General features: G+C 35.4%; 3 protein-coding genes across 3 annotated transcripts; all 3 read left to right on the top strand.

Moving 5' to 3' along the window:
• Window positions 1-562: 562 nt before the first annotated feature.
• Window positions 563-1,438, top strand: LOC122302194. The gene has a single exon (XM_043113333.1). The coding sequence runs from the start codon at window positions 563-565 to the stop codon at window positions 1,436-1,438; it is 876 nt and encodes a 291-aa protein (XP_042969267.1).
• Window positions 1,439-9,855: 8,417 nt separating this feature from the next.
• On the top strand, window positions 9,856-15,734 carry LOC122302583 (phosphoglucan phosphatase LSF1, chloroplastic). Its single transcript, XM_043113903.1, has 10 exons — window positions 9,856-10,336; window positions 10,425-10,531; window positions 11,802-12,258; window positions 12,645-12,716; window positions 12,944-13,065; window positions 13,477-13,692; window positions 14,100-14,205; window positions 14,484-14,596; window positions 15,070-15,214; window positions 15,380-15,734. Exons 1-10 carry the CDS (start codon window positions 10,034-10,036, stop codon window positions 15,497-15,499), a joined length of 1,761 nt encoding a protein of 586 aa, XP_042969837.1. The 5' UTR covers window positions 9,856-10,033; the 3' UTR covers window positions 15,500-15,734.
• Window positions 15,735-19,137: 3,403 nt separating this feature from the next.
• Window positions 19,138-23,343, top strand: LOC122302590 (carbonic anhydrase 2-like). The gene is made up of 10 exons (XM_043113911.1): window positions 19,138-19,355; window positions 20,519-20,580; window positions 20,711-20,857; window positions 21,295-21,343; window positions 21,461-21,577; window positions 21,736-21,789; window positions 22,060-22,145; window positions 22,530-22,635; window positions 22,739-22,897; window positions 23,147-23,343. The coding sequence occupies exons 1-10, from the start codon at window positions 19,167-19,169 to the stop codon at window positions 23,183-23,185; spliced, it is 1,008 nt and encodes a 335-aa protein (XP_042969845.1). The 5' UTR covers window positions 19,138-19,166; the 3' UTR covers window positions 23,186-23,343.
• The last annotated feature ends 977 nt before the right edge of the window (window positions 23,344-24,320 follow it).

Here is a 24,320-nt window from a genome sequence, read left to right as displayed (position 1 = left end):
ATATATAATTTTGAAACATGCAATTTCATCGTACTCATTTTGAAAAAGGTAAGATCACTTATAAAAAAATTATTATTTTTTATATAAATTTCAAATTTGTTCAACTTTTTCAAAAACAAATACCCGAAACGACTCTACAATGCTACTTATATAATTTTTTCTTTAATTCGTAAACCCAAAAACCGAAATAGATTCATAAGACACGTGGGAACTCGCTACGTTTAACGTAAGATCGACGGAAAGAAGTACTAATGTCAAACCATTTTGATATCTTCTGGATTCACGCGCCAACACTTGGGCTACCCTTTTTTTTTTTTGTTCATATATCACTATTTTGTTTAACATCATCAATTAATCACGCACTACCCACCCACCTTGATATATATAGGGACCCGTTAACCATATCTTCTTAATTATTTTCCTTCATTTCCCTAACACAACACAGATCAGGTCAAGAAGAATCAACCCCCAGAGATTTACAGACACGAGAAGCAGAAGACCACGAAGAAGATCGAAAAGGAGTTCGAGAGACGAAGCAAGCGGTGTAAAAATTAAGCTCCAAATGCAAGGAGAAAGTTCCGAACTTTCAGCATGTCCCAGCTTTAACAGCTACTCTTCGGATAGACTCGCAGCCATAGCGGCTGAAGTAACCCGCGAGTTTGACGGTGTTGGGGACCGGCAGCGACAACTTGGTGATGATTATCGGGGCGAAGAACCAGAGGACAACGATGACGACTTCGAATTCGTTTCGGTTCGTAGGGTCGACGATGTGGCCGTCATCGACGGCCACATAGGTCCGGTTTTCCCTATATTCAATCGCAACCTCTTCGCGGAGAAGAGTCAACAGAAAATCAATGAAACGTGCGATCCAGAGGAGGCAGAGGGTCACGATGTGCTGTCCGTCCGGGTTCCGCTAAAGCAGCTGTTCGGAGAGGAACGCGATCAAACGTCGTCGACGTTTTCGACGTCTTCGGAGGAAGAGGTGGAGGACGGGCTGGATGGGGTCCCTCCCGGAACCTACTGTATTTGGACTCCGAATAGTAGTAACAACAGCTCGGCCAAAGCCTCCCCCAGCAAATGCAAGAAAAGCAGTTCCACCGGAACTGGACCGGCGTCGGCATCAAAACGCTGGAGGCTCTCGAGTTTTCTTCGCAGATGCAACAGCGAAGGCAAGGAATCGTTGGTGTTCTTGACGCCGAAGAAGGAAGCTGAGATTAGAGCCGAGAAGGCCGAACTGGATCATTCGAAGCTGGAAAAGAAGGTACCGAAGAAGGCCGTGTCGAAGGAAACCATGTCGTCGGCACACGAAGCTTTCTACGTGAGGAACAGGGCGATGAGGGAGGGGGGCAAGAGGCGGACATACTTGCCATACAGGCAAGACTTGGTCGGTTTCTGGACTAGCGTGGGTGCGTTAGGCAAGACCTTCCCTCCTTTCTGATGAGATTTTACGGATCCTCTCGAGTTTTGTTTGACCTACTTCTTTTTCTTTTCATTAATTTATTGTTTAATTAGGTTATATTTTGTTTTCTCTTTTAAATAAATATGGATTGTGGAGAAGTTGGGTTGGTTGCCCTTGAAATGCGATTGCTTGCTTACAGCTTGGTGCTTACACGGAAAAAAGGGAGGCCAGATCAGGGTGGGGGTGGGAAAGACTCATGAAAAAGGGTTAGGAAATTAATGGTGATAGAGTTTTTACGTGATTGTGTAAATTACTTTGGTTCTTACCAAATTTTCACGAGATATTTCATGTACAATGTTATCTTTTCATGATCATATATATACATTCGTCCTTTTTCTTTCTTTTTTTATTCCCCCCCTCATTAAATCTTTTATAATTTGATCTGCTGAATTCCACTCCATTGTAATATACAGTTAAATTTATATATATAAAATATATATATAGTATATTAAGTATAGAATTTGTCGTTGGTGAAGGGCTGGTGGGCTGCGATGTAAAAATATCAACTTGAATGCACGACAGTGAAGCAAGATGCTTATTTAATGATCTCAAAATGAATGGTGGAAGAAAAATTAAGCGCATGCAATTAAAAAATATACCTATATATATTGTTGATCTGTAAGTTCTGTTCATGACTATGAACCTGCACCTCATTCAGCCAATGTTTTGGCCCACATAGTTCAGTGGAGACTGCCACAACACTTATTTCTGTTCACATATAATAAGCTAGAAAAATAATTTCAGTGTAAAATATTATATTAAATAGGTAAAAAATAATTTTTACAATCGTAATTTTTTAAAAAAAATGAATTAATATGAGATCTATATAAAAATAATAATTTTTTAATTATAAATTTTACTATTTTTTAAAATAATTACATGATATTTATATATTTCATAACCATATATAACAATATAAATTGGCTACGAAATATTTCAGGGACGGAGAAGCACCGGTAGCCTGTAATTATTGTAATGAGAAATCAGGAATAATAATTAATAGACATAATGATTGCAGTTCAGGGTTAGGACTGGTGGGATTGTGCCCCCATTTTCTTTGGAAGCCACCGAGCCGGAGTGAAAGGGCATGCAGATCAGCAGCAAAAGAAAATCGAATGTAAACCTCTAATGTCAAAAGAAATTGCTTGATGGGTTCGATCGAACAGCGAAATGGAATGTGAAAGGTGGAAAGAAAACGATCGTCATCATCGCGTTGTTAATCTATAATTAATTATCATCAGCTGGCCTTTTGAAAACCAAGGCTCTAACATGTATCTTGTTTTATAAATGCTATATATCCATCGGACTGAGATATTATACAATTTTTTATCCAAAATTCTTTTTTGTAATTAAAAAAAACAACAACACGTAGATCTCATAACACACATATATATATATACACGTGGCAGAATGAGCGGGGTTTGAATTATGTGGAAAATGTCGGTATTTCCTGGATCGTGCATTTTGCATATATAGAATCGAATGGGGGCCACAAATTTACTATGATCACCCAAGTTCAAAAGAAAGTTGAAGTATATGGTGGGTCCGGTACTAGTGTCATGATCTTATCTCCCCTGACCAAAGATGCGCATCAAATAAACAAGTTGTCCAAGTACATGTATAAATCTCATCATCATGCATGTTACCCTTCATCAATGTCTATCAATATTATAAAAAAATGTGTGCTCTAATATTCTTTTTCATCTCCTAATATATTGGACTGTATATAGCAACCGATCAAGGATGGATTTAATTCAAGCCAAAAATGGTCCTTACTTGAATGCATTATGCGGGTGTTGCATGTTGGAAAGTTGGAGACATAGTTATAAATACAATTCTCAAGTGCTGAGATTTTAAGATCGGTAACTTACATGATGCAGACAGACACGACCTAATCAAAATTAAAAAGGAAAGCTTGTATATGCAGGAACAGACGATCAAAGGCGCGTATATGCGGGTACACGCAACTTTTGATCATCGGCAAAAGTTAAAACCATATTCATTCATTGAAATCTTTATGGGCATGTTTCACGCTAATATTAATTGCTATTTGCGGCCGAATTGCATGACATTGACACCTAATTTTGGCCTAGTTATACGCGGATACGAGGTTCTCGATCGATCGGTGGTAGTTGATTATATTAATATATATGCTTCTAGAGAACGGCCTGACAAACGACTAATCATCCACGGTCCAAAAGCACACATAAAACTCAGCTACATGCTGGCCGAAATGCTTCAACGCGTTCAGCGTGCGTGCATGAAAAGAAACGGAGCCGCAGCCTTAATTTTGAAGATTAATGCACAACTACCAACTTTAATAAGTAATCTTGTAAAAATACATTTGAGTTGGAGGTCAGATCTTATCCTGGCCCAGATATGGGCCTCATTAGGCCCAAAAGTCACTGACCATATATCTGATCATGTATCCCTTCATGACGCCATATATACGTTCGTTGTTAGTTGGAGTGTGAAACCAACAAATCAATGGATAGGATTTGGACCCCAACCCCATAAATTTATTTGCTGATCACCATGTGTTCCCGAAGCAAGCTCAAGTGAAGTCAGTCTCCCCCCGATTGTCATTTCTAGACCGTTGATTGACTTACGAGTAGGCATTTGATGAGTTATTTTCTTCGTCATATTTGCCAGGAAACACGCATCCAGTACGTGCTTGAAGTAGCATCGTGTTGCTTTTAATCCGAGAAGTTAGGATCTTGCTTTTTGAAAGAAAGCTTAAACAATGGTTCGACCTGGCCTTTATTCAAGTAGTTGGTCAACGGTTTGGAATTCGAGTACTCTTTGTATATATATATATATATTTCCATTTGACAATTGCCAATAATATTTTGACACGAGGCATCTCAATGGAATCTACCAACTTTGAGTAAATCTCAAGGAAAATTGATCTAGTAGTTGTTGCATGTTTAACGTGATACCTGTATAAATTCATTTACAAGGCACACGACATAAAGTTTAACAACGTTTTTTAATGACTAACATGGGAGACGTATCAATAACTGCCACATTGATATATAATATCTATTTAGATGCTATATATATAATATTCAAGATGTTATGAATGGGCTTTGCAGCTAGGGAGGTCCATTCTGCATTAATTAATTACTTTTAACACATCAAATTAATGAATAACATTTTATGCAAGAGAAGTGTTAGATTTATTATTTATACACAAATCCTATACAAAGAAAGCTCACATACTGAAGTGGACATATTTACTGATAAAAAAAAAAAATTACATTTTGCATTAATGATTAAGAGAAAATCTATTTGGTACACATTTTTTTAATACACCCAACACACTATTAATGTGGAAGTCTTCGAGTTAATTGTGCTAAAAAATTATTGATCTTTTTATTTATATTTTTAAATTATAATGAATCTCACAGTAAGTGGTGTGTTGCACACCAGACTAGCTTGTTTGTTGCAAAACTCAATGATAAAACCATGACAATATATAAACTTTCCTATATTAAAATTTATCCTTGTCTACTTACGGTTTAGATAGTGAAATGAGATGAGATTATACGTGAATAGTTGTGAAATAGCTTGAGTAAAGATATTTTATAAAATTAAAATATTTTTAAAATATTTTTTTAATATTATTTTTGTTTTGAAGTTTGAAATAATTGAATTATTATTATTATTATTATTATTATTTTGTTTAAAAGTTGGAAAAAATGTAATTATGATTAGATAATGGTTATATGACAAAAGTTGAAAATTCAAAATTGAAAAATGTTTATATTTATGATATTTGGATATTGAAATAAGATAGAATGAGATATACACAAATCCAGCTCACATACTGAAGTGGACATAGATTTACTGATAAAAAAAAAAATTACATTTTGCTTTAATGATTAAGAGAAAATCTATTTGGTACACATTTTTTTAATACACCCAACACACTATTAATGTGGAAGTCTTCGAGTTAATTGTGCTAAAAAATTATTGATCTTTTTATTTATTTTTTTAAATTATAATGGATCTCACAATAAGTGGTGTGTTGCACACCAAACTAGCTTGTTTGTTGCAAAACTCAATGATAAAACCATGGTAATATATAAACTTTCCTGTATCAAAACTTATGCTTGTTTACTTGCGATTTAGATAGTGAAATGAGATGAGATGATATGTAAATAGTAGTAAAATAATTTGAGTAAAGATATTTTATGGAATAAAAATATTTTAAAGTTAAAATATTTTTAGAATATTTTTTTCAATATTATTTTTGTTTTGAAGTTTGAAATAATTGAATTATTATTATTATTATTATTATTTGTTTAAAAGTTTGAAAAATTTGTAATTATGATTAGATAATAGTTATATGACAAAAGTTGAAAATTCGAAATTTAAAAATATTTATATTTATGATATTTGGATATTGAAATAAGATAGAATGAAATGAACTTCTATCTTATTTCACTTATCTGCTTGCCTTTTAGCTCGTAGTAATCAGAGAAAAAAGAGAACTTCTGTGTTTTTATAACATATAAATATTTTTATAGTGGATTTACAATTATTAATTCTTGTGAATGTATGCATGATATCTAGCCACGAATTTTTTTCATCTATTTTTTTTATTCAATAATCTATTTAATTTAGTTTTTCACGTTTAAGACTACATGACTTCTCTATCTAGACTCTCTCTTAATTATCAACCATTTTTAAAGACCAAATACAAAATTTAACAAGAATCACGAGTCTCAAGTTCGCCGTATTAATATTTATGAATGTTTAGATGTTTGAAGTATCTCGAAATTTTGTGAACAGTAATAAAATGATTTGGGTAAAAATGTTATATTGAGTTTTGAAAAAAAAAAAAGTAAAGGTTGATTAAAATTTTATTTTAAAATAAGTATTATATTTAAATTTATAAAAGTTAATAGATAAATTTTAAAAACTGTTTGAATGTATTTTTAATTGAATTGTTCTTTTTTCATTTTATTTTTTATTTAAAGTTTATAAAAATTGCATGTATTGACTTTAGTGTATGAATAATAATTAGATAAAAATCTAAAATCAAAAAATATTTTATATTTAAATAATGTATGATAATAAAATTATAAATCTTTTTAAGAGTTATATGTAGGGGTAGGCAAAAACTCTGGCGACTCCAACTCTGGTTAACATCTGTTCTGACTCTGAGTCGGAGTTTGGAGGTGAGCAAGTCAGAGATTCCGATACCGATAGATATACTTACTATATTTAATATTATAAAATAGAAAAAGGATGCTTCATTGACCTAATAGTTGTTGATGTTTTTATTAAGAGCAATGCTACATACAGTCGTGGAATTGTAAACGCCGCGCAATCGTTTTGAAAAAGAGTGGGGTCCATGATTAAAAAGTTAGTTTTTTTTTCATGTGGGTTCCATATTAATTTATTTTTTTAAAGTAACTGTACGCCGCTTACACAACTACGACTACAAATATCATTTCTTTTTTATTAAACCCCGCTATTAGAGTTCGAGCCCCCCCCAAATAGAACAAATATTTTTTGAGGTTTTTAACTGAAATGACATCATACCAACGTACCCCAACCCCAAACTATTTTCACTCGTCCCCAATTTCACCAGACCCCACAAAACAATTCTCTTTCTCATTCTTTGTGCTTACATTCTCTCTTTCCCCATACCTCACGCGAACGTGAAGGTCTCTCAAATCTCAATCTCTCCAGCGCAGGAGCCATAGCCGACAAGGAGCACCACCTCGAGTCCAATGCCAAGCCTTGCAAATTTGTACGATGTTGCCTTCTCCTTGCATCTTAATCAGTGTGTTTCGTGGGTTTTTGGAATTTGGACAATTACTGGGTTTGATTTTGGGAGGTTAGGTGAGATCTTTTGCACCTTGCGGTTTGTTTTATTCTTATCGTTGTTGTTGTGAGGTTTTATTTTTTATAATCTCTCTCTCTCTCTCTCTCTCTCTCTCTCCCCCCCCCCCCCCCCCCCCCCACCTTTAATCCATGCATTTTTTTTATACAAATGCAATTTTCTATTTTTGTCTAGGATTTCTTTTTGCATGTTTTTAAGTTTTTGTTTGATTTTTTAATCTATAGCGGTAAGAAAAGTATAAACACTAAATTGGTGAATCCTGTGAGTTACTCCGACCTCCGATTGGAATTGAACTTCAACTCTAATTAGAATAAGAGTTGGGGTCGGAGGTGGGGAGTCAGAGCCCACCTCTAGTTTTGGAGAGGAGAAAATCATCGTTGTTAAAAAGATTTTCATTTTCTTCAGCTACTCGGCATCTCTTCATTAAATCTACAACTAACAAGTGCCTCCTATCAAATGTTGCCACGTCAAGTATGAATGGCCCAGAAATCTTGTGTTCTTTTTTTTTTGGGACTTTTTTACATGTCATTGCAGGAAAGTCATTGGCAAATCATGTTTTCGGTATTGTTCGTATCAAATCATAAATATTTAATTATACAGGTCAATTCAAATTTAACCTGTTAATGCTTAAGCTAAACGTGTCAATATTTTAAATTCAAACCCGACTTGTTTAGATAACGCGCTGGTTATATCGTATCATTTGTTTTAATCCGTTTAATAATTAATTAGAAATATATTAATACAATATGACCTATTTAAAATTTAAACCCGTTTGTTTCATGTAAATAAGTTGAACTAAAAGTATAATTCATTTGATCTTATTAATATATATTTTAACTTTTAATTTTACATAAAAGTTAAAATCTATATTTATTAATAACTACAATATCTTAAAAAATATATGTCAATAGTTTGCAAATTTTAATATATAATAAAATCAATATTATGAATCATACAATAATAAATATGTGCATTGGTCTAAAATTATAATTTCAACAATAAAAATGTAAGAATATTGAAAAATATCAATATTACAACTTAACAAAAATAAAATATCAATTTCAATGAATGCAATATGCATTTTTATCAAAATAATAATAATAATAATAAATTTTAATTTTAAAATAAATTCTAAACAAGTCAAAACATATTAATTTCATATTAAATAAATTGGTTAGTTTATAAATCATATCTTAATGAATTAACCTGTTTTGACCTAATCTGTTCACATCAAATTTAAATCTTCTATCTTCTAATTTCGTATTATGTTAATGTTAGATTTATAGTTTGTATAACATGTTAGAGCACTAATATTGGTTTCTCCATATGCATATTTAAAATTACATCTTTTAAAAATTGATTATGCATATCAATAAAAACTTTCACATTGTATTATGTATTTTTGAACCAAATAATAAAAAAATATTATTATTATTTACATATTTTACAATTAGCACCATGTGTTTAAAAATATCAATTTCATATATCTAAATATTACTAATTTCATATATCAAAATGATCAATTTTATCAATAAATATTAATATGTACTAAAAAATACTTTGTATCATTAACTTAATACAAATTTCATATATCAAAATCATCTTAATACAAATTTCACAAAGTTGATTTTAATAGATAAGAGAGAGAAAAAACATTAAAAATAATATTTGGAGAGTGAAAAGTGATTCTTCAAACTTGAAGAGTCATTATTCATAATTATGCAAAAACTTAGAAATGTATAAGCTAATATAGATGAATTTAAAAACATGTCATTCAAATTTAAAGATAATGATAAAAATGAATAATCCACTACTAGTTCTCTTACAACTCCAATTAAAAAGTGTTTGAAAAGCTAAGAGCATTAGTAGTGAATTTAACAAAGTTAAGATTTGGCCAAAATTTAGCCAAGGTGCACAATAAATCATTTTAACGGACTTAACAAATGAACAATAATTATAGCTTGAAGTTATTTGGCTGGCCAAATCTAGTAAGCTCTTTGAGCTGGCTAAATATTATTTTCAAACTAAAATAATTTATCTCCCACTACCTCTACCCTCTCGCTCAATAGGAAAAAGAAATAAACTTTTTGGTTTGGGGTTTTAGATGTGCTTAAAGATTGCAAAAGAAAGAAATGTTTCATTGAGGCTACTGAGATCCATATAGAGTCAACTTCTTCATTTCACTGCTTTTGTTTGAATTATTGTATGCATTATAAAGAAAATTTAACAACTAAAAAATTAACCCAAACCACCCGCACATATGTAAATGATGTGCAACTCTGTCTTCCGTTAAATTAATTTTTTTAATTTCTTAGTAGTGTTTTAAAAATTAAATAATAAAAATAAAAAAATAATTTTGATTGATAATATTCAATAGAATTAAAATAATGAAAAATTGAAAATTAATATTTGAATAGAATAGTGATAAAATTAAATTTATTATTTGATGTTATGAAAAATAGTTAGTTAAAATTTATAAAAATGAATTTTTTAGATAAATTTTAACTAAAGTATATTGAGGCAACTAATAGTCTAAGAAAAGGGGGCCCCTCCATAGAGCCACGTGGACCTTGAATTTCCTGGCCCAGCACTGTGGCTTCCCTTCCTCTCTCCCAACTTCCCAAGAACCAGCACCAGCTCGAGTAGAGTAACCTCTAAATTCACTCATACTAGAGCTTCGTAGTTAGAGAAAACCTATAAAAATTGCCTTTTCCAAGATGCCCTCTCTGCAAGCTTCTAGTTGCAGAGCTTTCCATCGTCCTTCAATGTCCTCCTCGTTTTGGGGGAAGGATCTGTGCTCCTCATACAGTGGAGCTATCGGGATGCTTGGTGCTAGAAAAGAGAAGCTTCGTTCCAATGGTGGAACCGTCAGGTCGACGGTTATCGCAGTGTCCGGTGGCTCTTCTTCTTCTCTCAAGATGAACCTGAACGAGTACATGGTCACTCTTGAAAAACCACTCGGTATCCGATTCGCTCTCTCCGTCGACGGCAAAGTCTTCGTTCACTCTCTCAAGAGAGGGGTATTTCCGTCTCTTTTCCAATTTTCGAGCTCTAAGATTCTCTAAAATTATGATAACGACCTTTTTTTTTCTTTGTTTGAGACTGTAGAGTAATGCAGAGAAGTCGAGGATAATCATGGTGGGTGACAATTTGAAAAAGGCTAGCGATTCGTCTGGCGGTAGGCTTATGGAGATCAAGGACTTCGGTGATACACAGTATGAAAAGGATTTATTTGTTTTCAATAAATAAATTTGTGAATTCTTTTATTTTGGTTGAATCATACACAAAATGGCATCTATATTAGAATTAGTTTCTCTCTTCTTCAATTTTATCGTTTCGTTAGATTTTAAGTTGGGGCAGTATGCGATACTCAGTTTAATTCCTCTGTTTGTTTTGGGACTGCCTTACCCGCTCTCTTTGTTGCGTAGATGACACTATGCTAAGGAGTGATAATCTAATAGAAGTGGATAATGACAGAGCTGGAACCTGCAGTAAGGGTTTGGTCGTTGGGACTTTGGTTACTCTATTAATTCATTGTGCTGAGATGACTGCTTTGGGATTGTGCCGTGGTTAATTACGTTCAAAACCCTGAGGGGTAGCTCAATTGGTCAGGCCTTGGGTTTGCTCCCCAATGGTCACTAGTTCGAGTCCCCTCAGGGCCACTGGAGGATTTACCTGGTCGTTAACTTCAGGGCCCCTTGGGATTAGTCGAGGTGCGCGTAAGCTGACCCGGACACCCAAGGTTATAAAAAAAAAAAAAAAAAAAATTACGTTCAATGCTTGTTGAGGCCAATTGTTAAATGGAGGGGCGCCCACGTGGGGCAGACCCCCTCCTCTCCTGTGTATAACGCATGGTTTTAAGCCATGCGTTACTTGCCTGTACTGCCATTTATTTGACAGTTGAAGGCTGGCATTAAAGGCCAACTGTGTGGGGTGGGCTATATATAGATCCCCTCAATTGGTTTTTTGGATTATCTGATATATGAAAGCCCTTTCTCTTTTTGTTCTCTCTTGAAATAGTATTTAGGCTGTGGATGTGTTGAGTGTTACTCTAGTCTATTCTACATGGTACACTTCACTTCTAAGAGGAGACGTTTGATGTTTTGCTAAACTGGATAAACTTGTGGAGCAACTCAATAAGCTGTGCTTGAGATATTTCCACTGTGCTTTCTTACACCAATATACCTCAACTGTACAGTATTGCCCATCGTTGTTGTACTGTTCTTGGATTAGCTTTCTATCAACGTGGAGAACTTATATGGACTCCCCTTAACAGAGCCTTGTCCCAATATGTGGTGTTTGTTGATTGGATTTCAAATCTTCAATGTGGAGAACTTCTATGGACTTCAATTAACAGTTAACATTGCATTTATTTCAGTAGCTAAGCTAGCCTCTATATAATGCAAAGTTACTTAATGAAATAATTGTTAAAGATATGTTCATTATTTTTTTTGTTTTTATTTGTTCAGTCTTTGGTGTCTTCAGGAGGATGCTGAAGGAGAATACAGGATCATTTAGCCTAATTCTTGAGAGGCCCTACTCTCCATTTCCGATTCAACAATTACATCTGGGTGATCTTGATATACTATTCAATAGAGGTCGAGTGTCTGTTGCCAGCTGGAACAAGAGTATATTGGCATCAAATTTGCAAACATCTTCTAACAGTAATGGGAATTCTGGATTTGTCATGTTTTCTTCAAAGTTTCTTACATCCCAAGGATGGAAACTTTTGAGTGGTCAAAATGGACAAATTCAATCACAACTGCAGAAAAATATTCTTTCTCAATCCCTAAGTGAACTTGTTTGTATATTTTCTGAAGAAGAGTCGGGAGATGGAGAATGGGCTCATGGGAATTTTCCTCTCGAGGAATATGTTAAGGCATTGGATCGTTCTAAAGGGGAGCTATATTATAATCACTCGCTTGGCATGCGCTATAGCAAGGTGTGATGTTCATCAATTTTTAAATTCTATACGAAAAAAAAGGAAACAGGACTGGATGGTGTACAGTTTTGACTAATTTGTGGATCTTGCTTCAATGTTATGCTTTTGATGATGATAACTTTTAGGTTCTGCTTGGCCACTGATATTTTTCTGATGAGAATTTTGAGTTTTAAGATAAATATTAAAATATTATTATTGTATTGGGATTTGAAAAAGTTAAGAAAAATTGAATTGTTTATTATATTTTGTATGAGGATTTGAAAAAGTTGTAATCATGAGATGAGAATTTTATGTTTGAGATGAGAATTTCATGTGGCCAAATAGTACCTTAGTCTGTTAGCACATCACTTATGTTACATTCACTTTTTTGCTGTTTTTATTTTTAGGTTACAGAGCAAATATACGTGGGATCATGTATTCAAACAGAAGCTGACATAGAGACTTTGTCAGATGTTGCTGTAAGTAGCACCTTTGTCTGTTACACTTGTTGCTTTCCATGGCATATTGCTTCTCTTTCTGTACATCTTTTTAAATTTCTGTTTGAATGGGCAAGTGTTTTTTGGATATTGCCTGCAATTAATTTGCATATGCAGATCATTATCATGTTCAACGAATGCTCCTTGCAAGGGCCTTTTTTTTTCCAATCCATTTCTCTCTTATAGGAGCTTTCAAATTTCTGTTTCAGGGTGTGACTGCCATCCTGAATTTCCAAAGTGGAACTGAAGCTGAAAATTGGGGGATTAATTCCACGTCAATCAATGAATCATGCCAAAAATCCAATATTCTCCTGATAAGCTATCCTATAAGGTAACCAAGGGGTACCATGGCAGTCTGCAAATATATATCCCCATGCTTATACAATAATATGTATTTGTTAGCTATGTCATTTTCTGTGTGCGTGTACTTCTTAAGAAAAGAAGTTTCCCAAATTATCAGGATACTGCTTCTTCTAACAGTATCCTTATGCTGAGTGTGTGTACTTGTGGTTATCTGTGAGCACTCACTGATGCTTAATCAGAAAGAAATTTAGTTGTGGATTGACTTTTTGAAAGTATTCTACACTTGGCTTGTTTCTGTACATTTTCTTCTTATTTGATGTCTTCACGCTTTTAGAAATGGAAATGGGAACTTTGAGTAGGTCATACTTAAATTTTTACCACTCTTGAGGCTTCCTAGCTGATTGCTGTACGGTAAATTTGCCTTGGTTTTCTTTTGTAGGGATGGAGACTCCTTTGATATGAGGAAGAAGTTACCATTTTGCGTGGGGCTTCTATTACGCTTGTTAAAAAAGAACCATCGTGTTTTTGTTACTTGTACAACTGGTTTTGATCGATCGCCAGCTTGTGTGATTGCATACCTGCATTGGATGACGGACACTTCCCTTCATGCAGCTTATAATTTTGTCACTGGGTTGCATTCTTGCAGACCTGACAGGTTATTCTTGCTACCTTCCTGCATGTTTGTGCTGTATTGTTGGCAATGCCAAGTAGCATTTCGTCATGGTTTGCATGAAGAACCTAAGAGATAACAATCAAAGTATTCTGGCTCCTTTCAGCTATGACTTAAAAACTCCTATGGGACATAATTGACTTGTAGCTGAGGGTCTCTATCATCTGTCATTAATTTTATTTTTATTATTTTCGAGAGCTCTTATATGCATATGCGAATTATAGCCTGTTTTAGCTTCTAGGATTTATTTCTTAGTTAGATAATTTTTTATTAACTGGTTTGGTGGATTTTTCACCCAAAATGGTAATGGCAAACAAAAAAGAACAAAGTTTTAATTATCGCTATCAGGACCCTTTAACTTGACAAAGCATCTAAATAAAATCTTTATACAGACCAGCAATTGCTTGGGCAACATGGGATCTTATAGCTATGGTGGAAAAAGGCAGTCATGATGGTCCTGCTACACATGCTGTGACCTTTGTGTGGAATGGGCAAGAGGTAAGGGAAAATCTCATTTTCATCTTCATTGTGCTTTTAAAGAAAAAAAATCTTGATTGCCTGAAATGAAGGGACAATGTCACAGTTTCTCTTTCCTGTTGCTCTCTTGGCTAGAAGTAATTCTTTGAATGAAGGCTTATTATTATTATTATTAATTTATCGGTAATTCTTTGAACGAAGTTGAGATCATGGAGGTTTTAAACTGTTATATCTGCTATAATTGTTTTTGTTATGGAACATTAGGTCTTGATGGTGCTTCTTGTATGTGTACTTTATAGGGAGAAGATGTAAATTTGGTTGGAGATTTTACTGGAAATTGGAAAGAACCAATTAAAGCAATCCATAAAGGTGGACCTAGATATGAAGTGGAAGTTAGACTCCCGCAAGGAAAGTAAGTGTCAAGCTTTCTGTACTTTCTCTTAATTGCTGATGTTGATTTAAAATGTAGTCTTTCTAATTAATCTGCCTCATGGCATCTTTGTTGAATTTACTGCTTGAAAGACTTTTGAAGTTCATGCAACTGTAGTTTCTGATTCTCCGAACTGCAGCATGTATCTATGAAAGAAGCCCTAATACATGGTTGAATGGGAGTTAAGTTTTCAAATTGTACATTGTTAAACGTAATATTAAAAAATAGTCATCTAGTCCAAAATGGAGAGCTTGGCTTCTGGTCGCTGTGTTCTGTGCATATCTGCTTTTGATAATTCTCAACAAATTGAAGTTCTCAATCACAATCTTTAAGCACACTCGCAATTCATTAGTGGACATCCTAACCGTTTACAACATGCATAATTTAAGTTGTATACCATAGTCTGGAATATTTTTTGAAGCTAAACTTCTTTCTAAATATAATTTTGCCTGAAGGTACTACTACAAATTTATCACTAATGGGCAATGGAGACATTCAACATCTTCACCATCAGAAAGGGATGAAAGGGGGAATCTTAACAATGTAATTGTGATTGGCGATACTGCCAGCGTTAGACCTTCTATCCAACCACAAAAGAAGGTTAGTGCTTTGTCTTGTCATACTTCGCACGTATGAACTTGAAATGTATACAATTTCAAGAAACAGCAAATTTCATTGCTATTAATATTTGGGAAGTTATTATTTCTTTCTTTTCTTTATTAATGCTTGCCACATTCTGATGGTGGCTTTCCTCCAATGTTTAAGGATGCAAATGTAGTGAAGGTGATTGAGAGGCCTCTGACAGAAAATGAGCGCTTTATGTTGGCTAAAGGGGCTCGTTGCGTTGCATTCTCCGTCTGTCCAATCAGACTAGCTCCCAAGTAGTTGAGGGCCCACAATAACAACCCCAAACGTAATGGCTGTTGGGTCCTTGATACTTCGGCGTTTTCAAGCAGCCCTTGTCGAGACATTAGTTGTCATTTATTGTTGTACATTCTCAAGTCAATCCCTTTAGGCTCGGTTCTGAAGGTTTTCTTTTCCGGACTTGAAATAATCGTGTTCATTACTTTGTGGAAATTTAGCATATACCAAATAAAGATGCATCTTCATGCATGTCAAATCTGTTGTATTTGTTGATGTTACCTTTCTCGTTTCTTTGACTAGCCTGAATAATGATAGAAATGAATTGTCATGCTATATCCACAGATAACTTGCTTCAGCATACCACTTAGAGCTGGTCGTGTCTCACCTGTATATAAGAAAAGAAAATGTTTTAAAAAGAATTGTCACTCACTGTATGGGTGAATGAATGATGAGGCCAGAAATTATAGTCTAGACGTGGCTCTGTTTGTTGGTCATTCTATGAGGAAAGTTCTAAACCTCCGTGGCTGACTCGAGGTTGTACCAATCGAGCAGCTTATTGATAGCGTTGAAACCGAATAGCAAGACTGTTGTCTAGAGTGTAAAAGGAAAGAATAAGAACAACAGATAAAAGAAAAGAAAAAAAAAATTTTGTCTTTGCCGAATCAGTGGAAGAAATAAGAAGCAGGCTTAGATCGTTTATCCAACCCACGATGACGTTCAGCGACTAAGATTTGGAATGTGTGACGAACGGCGACTGCAACAACCGATTCAGTCCACGGCGTCAACCTCTAGACGGGATCCTTCAGAGCTCGGGACGTTGAATGATTTCTCTTCGCTTCAAAATTGCTCAGTGGCTCTGTTAATTGATTTTCCTTCCTTTTTCTGCTGCTCTTTTTAAAAAAATAAAAATAAAATATCAGCTGACTGGCAGTATGCTACATCAGCCGGTTTTGCGCTGGTTACGTGCGGCGGTGATATATAGAAGAATTGTTCTATGAGATATGTTGTTATAGACTTGTTTAGGCAGGTCTCAAGCTATTTTTTCGAAGTGCTTGTGTTGTGTGAGACATATTTGAGAGTATTCTGGCCCATTCCTATAAAAACGAGGCTCTTCCTTAGGCTATATGATGGCTGGGCTATGTGGATAAGTCTCTTTTATTGAATTGAGTAGCGCACTGCGCCTGAATTTCATTCATCCCAATGTCATCGACATATTTCTTGTTTAATTCTCAAGTATATTGGACCAACCTAATTCAATCATATACCAATTAATTTCCGTTACAAAATAAGATAAAATATTATATATATTAAGATGTATAAAGATCACAAGTCTGATTCTAATAATTATGAAAGACACGAATACGATATTGAAAGACGAAATTGCCGTCCAAAGGTTAGTGCTACTCTCTCTGTGAACAGAAATTGGGCTTTCCAAGAGATACATATGTGACCATTCTTATTATATCTCTCCAGATTAAGTCTATTTATAACATTTTTTTTTAAGGTTTCCTTCCTTGTTGCATATAACCTAACCCTAAATGTTTTTCTATTTGAATAAAACAAGTTATTATTAATAAGAATTTGTGTTTATTGGATTTTTTATTTTAGTTTTTTTTTTTAATTGAAGAAAAGATGAAAGGTAAAAATTACAATTTTGACAACAGCATTTCCTGGTCTGACTGCACAAAAACGATGAGATAACACGACTAGAATGACAACAAGAAGTTAAACAATGTCGACATTAATATTTTTGGGCAGGTAATATCAAAACATATAATGTCGACATTATTGCTTGGCCATAGCTTAGAAAACCAAATCGTTCCCAAATAAAACCACGTCCCATGCATATATATATTGGTGGCCTCTGGCCCTCCTCACTCGATCTCTTGGATCTTTTTGTGAGCTTCTGATCAATATTCTCAAGAGAAGTATTTGAATATATGAAGATCAAAAAGCAAAGCATATGGGAAATTGAAAATGGCTGTGTGATACTGGCAGTGGCAGCACTGCTGCCTTTCTCCAGATTGTATACTCGGTTTGCATTACCTTCTCTCTCTCTCTCTCTCTCTCTCTCTCTCTCTCTCTCTCTCTCTCTCTCACACACACACACACACACACACACACACACACACACACCAGACATACCTCCCCACACACACGTGCATCCTTGCTCATGCTAATTTATTAAATTGTACGTGTTGTTGGTTTGTTTGGTAAGTAGTATTTGATTGCGTTGCGCCTGTGTTTTACAACGATCTAGCTAGATTTAGACCAATTAACCGCTAGTTATTTTTATTTGAGAAGGGTGTATTTTTATGGCCGGTTTGCCCTGATACGATTATATGGGGCCCTATCGTCAACTCAAAAGACTTGGTTTTGAGGAATTGCCTGGAAAAGAAATTATGATAGAAATTGTATGCCTAAGGCACTAGTGCCATCATGTACATATAATTAACTAGCTAGAAGAATGTAGGTAGAGATCAAGGGAGTGCGCGCGAGTATGACTTTAATTAAATGATCGATCATGTCACTAATTTTCTGGGGAAAGCCAGGGCGCGAGCCATCAAATCGTATTGGCCGGTAACGATATCATGTCTACTCGCAATCAATTTAATATACGATATGGATCGATAGAAGAGTCCACCATTAATGGATACAACATAATTTATAAGATCATGTACAATGCCACAAGAACCATGTTTTAAGGATAGGGCCTTATCTCTACAATCCATCACAGCATCACTCATCGAGTCTGTCCCTTTTAAGCCATTAGAATTCTGTACCCAAGGATAACGAAGGCCAGAAGTTTGTCTTCTTGTAGTAAACAGTTTTCTTTGTGGATGTACCAGTATTCTTTTGGGAAATAGCAGTATTTTTTGTGGATGTAGTAGTATTCTTTCTTTTTTACTTTTTTTCCTTTTTTTTACCACCCGTATCGAGAAAATAAACAGTTATGCAGTTATGAAATGGAGATAAAGACAATTAGCTAGCTAGCATCCGAGGAATTAGAAGCATCTTCTACCTTCTAAAAGTTAAAACTTGGTTTTGGAAAGAGAATATATATTGAGCATATGAATGAAGGCTGATCTGCTACTGATCATTTAACTTCAATGGCTTAGCATGATTATATCCGTCAAATATCATTCATTCTTGATCGATGCGATGGTATTGTGCGCTAGCTCACCTATCAAAAGAACCAAACCTGGCCTCGTGTTATAGTCAAGATGGCCTTAAAAATTCTAAAGATTATATACACGTACGTACATGATATTACTATACTAATTAATTTCCCCTTCAATGCGGGAAAATAACAGTTTGGTATCGTTGTCAGAAAATAAAGTGGAGTTTTATGAAACACATGATCTTCTCATGAGAGGATCGGAGCCGATAACCTTTGGCCGCAAGACCACAATATTATCGACAAGTGGCTAAAAGCCATCGCACGCATATGCTTACAGCAAGCTGGTCTGCATCGATATTCATATGTGCAAGGAGTGACATGCATGCGTGAATGGGAGCTGGCCCAATAGGGCATGACCTGACGTGGGAATGCTGTTTCATCTCCAGCATTCAAACCTCATCTACAAGGGAAGAAGCTCTCGTTTAGTGGGCTTTCGCTTTCATTATCTGGGGATAGGTGACTATTTATGGGGATAAATCTAGCCAACAAGCTGAGGGGTACTGCGCAATGTCGACAGCTTCCATCAACAGCTGGACTCTTTCATCTACTTCCTCGGCCCAATCTTCTCTCAAAAAAGCTACACTACGTCCTTCTGTTTTCGCTAGGCTTAGCTCTTCTTCTCCTTCTCCCCCTCCTCTCATCCAGAACAAGCCTGTTTTCGCTGCCCCTGCTCCTATCATCACCCCTACTTGGCCGGTACGTCTCTCTCTCTCTCTCTGAGTGTTTGCATTGTCCATGCATGATGCGTGTTTTCAAGTTCAATCTTACTATCTGTATGCGTCGTACGTGTGCATGCGTACGTAGGGGAACAGCTAGCAATTAAAACGTAGGACTTAACTCACTGGACACATTGCTAGCTTGATTAATTCATGAATGCCTGCATGCTGCATTATTGATCTCTCATGAATTCTACTCCCTGGCCTCCCGGCTGAAAGTGAACGGCCTCTATACCGTGCCATTTAAACTGATGATCATGAGAAGGCAATACTTTTTTTTTTAAAAAATAGTCGAAGGTCCCTATCCATGAGAGACCCGTCCTAAATTTTATTAATAAATCCTCACGTATCTTGTTGAGTGATATTGTTAAGTCTAATTGAATTTTCTAATTTCTAATTATACATATTTTAGATGGTTTTATATTTTTTAACAAAAATTATTGAACACCATTAACAAATATATTGGAAATATCAAAATTTAATTAGGATAATAATAACATTAATATATTAATTATCTTTGTTCATACATGCATGCATGGTTCAGTAGTACTTGACCTGGTCGCTGATCTCCTTTGGTTCTCCTAGGAGCTAGGCTTATGTGTCAGTATCTGAAAAATGTGTGGTACCGATCGATTATTCATACGAGAGTCGAAGTTGTCGACTCTCCAAGTAAACAGGCGCTAGCTTCTGATCTGTCTTTCTGATTCTAATAAAAATATATATGTAATAAAAGATGAGGAGGGCGTGAAGGTGGGAGCCGTTAGTTAATTGGCGCGGAAGCCCGGCCGGATAGAAAGCAAACATTCTTAAAAGAAAAGGTCCATTCATTGCCACCAAAATTTCCTTGGTTTTCCATTCATTTCGTTTTTTCAGTTAAACGCACGACCAATCTCATTTTATAGGCTGAGTTCATTGCTACAATTTCCTTAATTTTCCTCCAGCTGAGAATAGTATTATTTCCTTAATTTTCCTCCAGCTGAGAATAGTATTTTACGCTCGTGCATAGTACTGATCTCTCTCTCTCTCTCTCTCTCTCTCTCTCTCTCTCTCTCTCTCTCTCTCTCTCTCTCTCTCTCTCTCTCAATACACACTATTTCCATAATTTCATAATACTCTTTCCTTTTGGTTGGACTGAATTTGCAGAGAGAAGACATGGGGAAGGACTCTTACGAGGAAGCTATTGAGGGTCTGAAGAAACTCCTCAGGTGACTATGTCGATCGATCAGTCTATTTTTTTCGGGATCTAATCGGTCTAGTAATGATATCAAATTATGTTATGCTCCTTTCTTTCTCTGGTTATCTAATGCCTATATATATGCTTCGAGTTGGTGGCAGTGAGAAGGGGGAATTGAAAGCTGTAGCGGCTGCAAAAGTGGAGCAGATTACCGCAGAGTTACAGACCCCAACTTCTGATGGCAAACCTTTTAACCCAATTGAGAAGATCAAAAGCGGTTACATCCACTTCAAGAACGAGAAATTCGAGTAAGTCTTTGTTTGGTTAACCAAAACTAAAAATCTTATCTCATCTCATCTCAACTCATCATTACATCTTTTTCAAATCTCAATACAAAATATAATAAACAATCTTACTTTTTCAAATCCCAATACAAAATTAATATTCAAAAATTATATTATAACAATATTTTATTTATTACTATTTAAAACATCTTATCTCATTTCATATCATCTGTGTAATCAAGCGGGAATCTACATCTAATATTTCACATTTTCCAACGTTAAATATTGTGAACTAGCTAGTCAGTTAGGAGTTCTCTCTCTCTCTCTCTCTCTCTCCGTACACATACACACAAACATACGTACAGATACTTAAGAATCTCATGTTTGCTTGTAATTTTATCAAAACGACAAACTTGTTTAAGCTTTTCTTTATCTTCTGATTTGGTACCTTCTGCGCGCAGCAAGAACCCGGATTTGTATGGAGAACTTGCTAAAGGCCAAAGCCCCAAGGTACTCTCTATCAGTATGCTATAGATCGCTGTTTTCTTGTTTAGATTTTGGTATATTTCTTCTCTTTTCTTCTTCCATGGGAACTTGTAATCATTATGAATTTTCTTGGTTGTTTAGTTTATGGTGTTTGCATGCTCCGACTCCCGGGTCTGCCCATCACATGTGCTGCATTTCCAACCAGGAGAGGCTTTTGTGGTCCGAAATGTTGCCAACTTGGTTCCACCATTTGATAAGGTCCCAGAAGAGTCTCCACTTTATTGCTTATTGTCTCGTCGATGTTTATTTCAGTAATTCTTTTCTCTGTTTTTAGCCACTTTTTCCCCCCGTTTACTGGGTAGTTTTTTTACACATTCTTATATAAATGGGTTGTTCGGTTTTTACTGCTGCAACAGACTAGATACTCAGGAGTTGGGGCTGCCGTTGAATACGCGGTTTTGCATCTCAAGGTATCCAAGACTGCACTTTTTCTCGAGAGGAATGTCAGTTGAGTTCAACTTCATTGATAATAAATATAAGTTCATAAGGGGTTGGTTGAATAATTGAAACCCAACCCTTAGATTCATCAAAAAGAGAGGGAAAAAAAAAAACAACCGCCGAAGTAAGATCAGTACACTAACGATTGAGTATGTTACCTATTAATCTGGCAAAAAGGAAAAAGAAAAAGACAAAAAGTTGTTACCTTTTGATTTAACAGTGCATTTGCTTATCATCCGCAGGTGGAAAACATTGTGGTGATTGGACACAGTGCTTGTGGAGGAATTAAGGGGCTTCTGTCTTTTCCAGACGAAGGACCCCCCTCTACGTAAGGCCTTCGCTTTATTTATTCACCATATTCGCCTTTTATTCATCCTCATCAGTATCAAAACCTAATTTACATGCTATTTGCTCAAAACAAACAGAGCAGATATGTGGAACGGGATTTTGGCAGAGTAATCCTGCTCCTTATTCTAGTCTAATTTGGACTGGTTGAGTTTGATTGCTATGTGACATTGAAACTCGGATTGGGGAATTAAGTGGGTCGTCCATGTAATTTGAAGTCAGTAAAATTTAGGGCTCAAGCATAGGAAATAGTCAGTCCTTACACATTAATCACATATTTCTTTGTTTTCTGGTAAAAAGTACAACTTTTAATATCAAGAAATTAAAACAAAAGATGTTGATTACTAACTATGAGTGGGATGTGCAGTGACTTCATAGAAGATTGGGTAAGAATCGCTTTGCCTGCCAAGTCCAAGGTGAAAGCAGAATTTGGGGATGCACCTCTCCCAGAACTCTGTGGACATTGTGAAAAGGTTAGTACAAGATCAAAAAAGTTACATGAAAAGACTGCAATACAGACTATTTACAGTTATGTGAATTCTTAATCTCCATGAATGTTCCAATATTGTGATGCAGGAGGCAGTAAATGTATCCCTTGGAAACCTTCTAACCTACCCATTTGTGAGGGATGGTTTGGTGAAGAAAACACTAGCATTGAAGGGTGGCTATTATGACTTTGTTAAAGGAAGCTTTGAGCTGTGGGGGCTAGAGTTTGGTCTTTCTCCCTCTCTATCCGTATGAACATCAACCATTATGAGTCACCTCGTCTTGATGCCCTAGCTCTATAGCTTGGTTTTCTACCTACTATGTGTACTCTTGTAATTGGCTTGATGAGTTAAAATTATGTTTCAATAAAAACACCTGTGCTCATTCAATTAGAAGTGCACCAGATAAACTAGTTCCCTTTTTCTGCAATAAAGAAATAAGCACCTTTTAATTTAATTTTTCTTCATTACTGCATTTTTCTTCTTTGTTTCTTGTTAGGTAAAGGATGTGGCCACGATACTGCATTGGAAGCTCTAGGACACGCTTTAGAGGCCATTCTTCCTGCAAAGATGAGGCTCTTCTGCATATATATTATAGAATAACTTGAACTGGGTTATGTAGAACAACGCCTCTTTTATTTAGTACTTGAGTGTCCTCAGACTGAATTTCAATTTTCCTCCCAATTTCCTTTGACAGATTCCTAGCATCTTAACTATCCTGCCTGGCCTCATTCGATTATTACAAACAATACATAGGGATATGTTCATCAAAATGCTCCATGAAAAAAATAATGAACACTTCGATTCTTTTTGGTGGGGGGGGGGGGGGGGGGGGGGGGGGGGGGGTGTGGTTTAAGTTTAGCTCCTAGTTGATAAAAATGACAACTATTGATCATGAGTAAAAAGGAATAATTCCGCAAGAGTTTTTGTATTGGATCGACAGATCTAAGTTAAATATGAAAATAATGAAATGGGTCCCGTAGTGTCTCTTACTATCGGCATCACGTGAGCTACATGCGCCTTCCTAAATGCGTGGATTTCGCAGGCCACCATTGATGACAGATCCTCTGCTTTTATCCTATCTTGTTTTACTCGTGATTTCATTCACACCATCTCTGCACCCAAGGTTGAGTGTGTGTAAACTTTAATCTTTTCAATCCTATTAAGCCAAACGCCTGTTTCACTGCATTGAATCTCAAGACATCTTATTGTAGCAGCGTTCTCTAATGGTAATCTTGATCTCATTGGATTGCCTATCAAAACCATCTTCATAGCGGCAACAACTCCATTGTTTCCCCTTCCCCTCTTCCTTTATTATTTTTCGTTTTTTAGTTGCAATGCTGTCCGCCTGCACAAGGGTGTCGCCGGTCTGATTCGGTCCAGTTTTGTATAATTTTTTAAATCAAACCGGTTACACCGGTTTTACATTTTTAAGAACCGATTACCTTTCTAAACCGGTACTTCCGGTTTTACCGGTTCAGTCCGGCTTTTTGGTTTTAGTATAACTATATTATTATAATTAATTATAGTTATTTAATATAGTATTAGTATTAATACTTATAAAAAAAATATAGTAATAGTATTACTATATAAAAGTGATTTGATATTAATAAGTAATAGTGATTTAATATAATATTTGTATTAATATACATTAGTATACTAATGTATACCAA

This window comes from Carya illinoinensis, chromosome 3 (genome assembly GCF_018687715.1).
Source record: "Carya illinoinensis cultivar Pawnee chromosome 3, C.illinoinensisPawnee_v1, whole genome shotgun sequence".
NCBI lineage: Eukaryota > Viridiplantae > Streptophyta > Magnoliopsida > Fagales > Juglandaceae > Carya > Carya illinoinensis.
The sequence above is the reverse complement of the archived record's forward strand: the minus strand, read 5'-3'. Positions and strand labels throughout refer to the sequence as shown.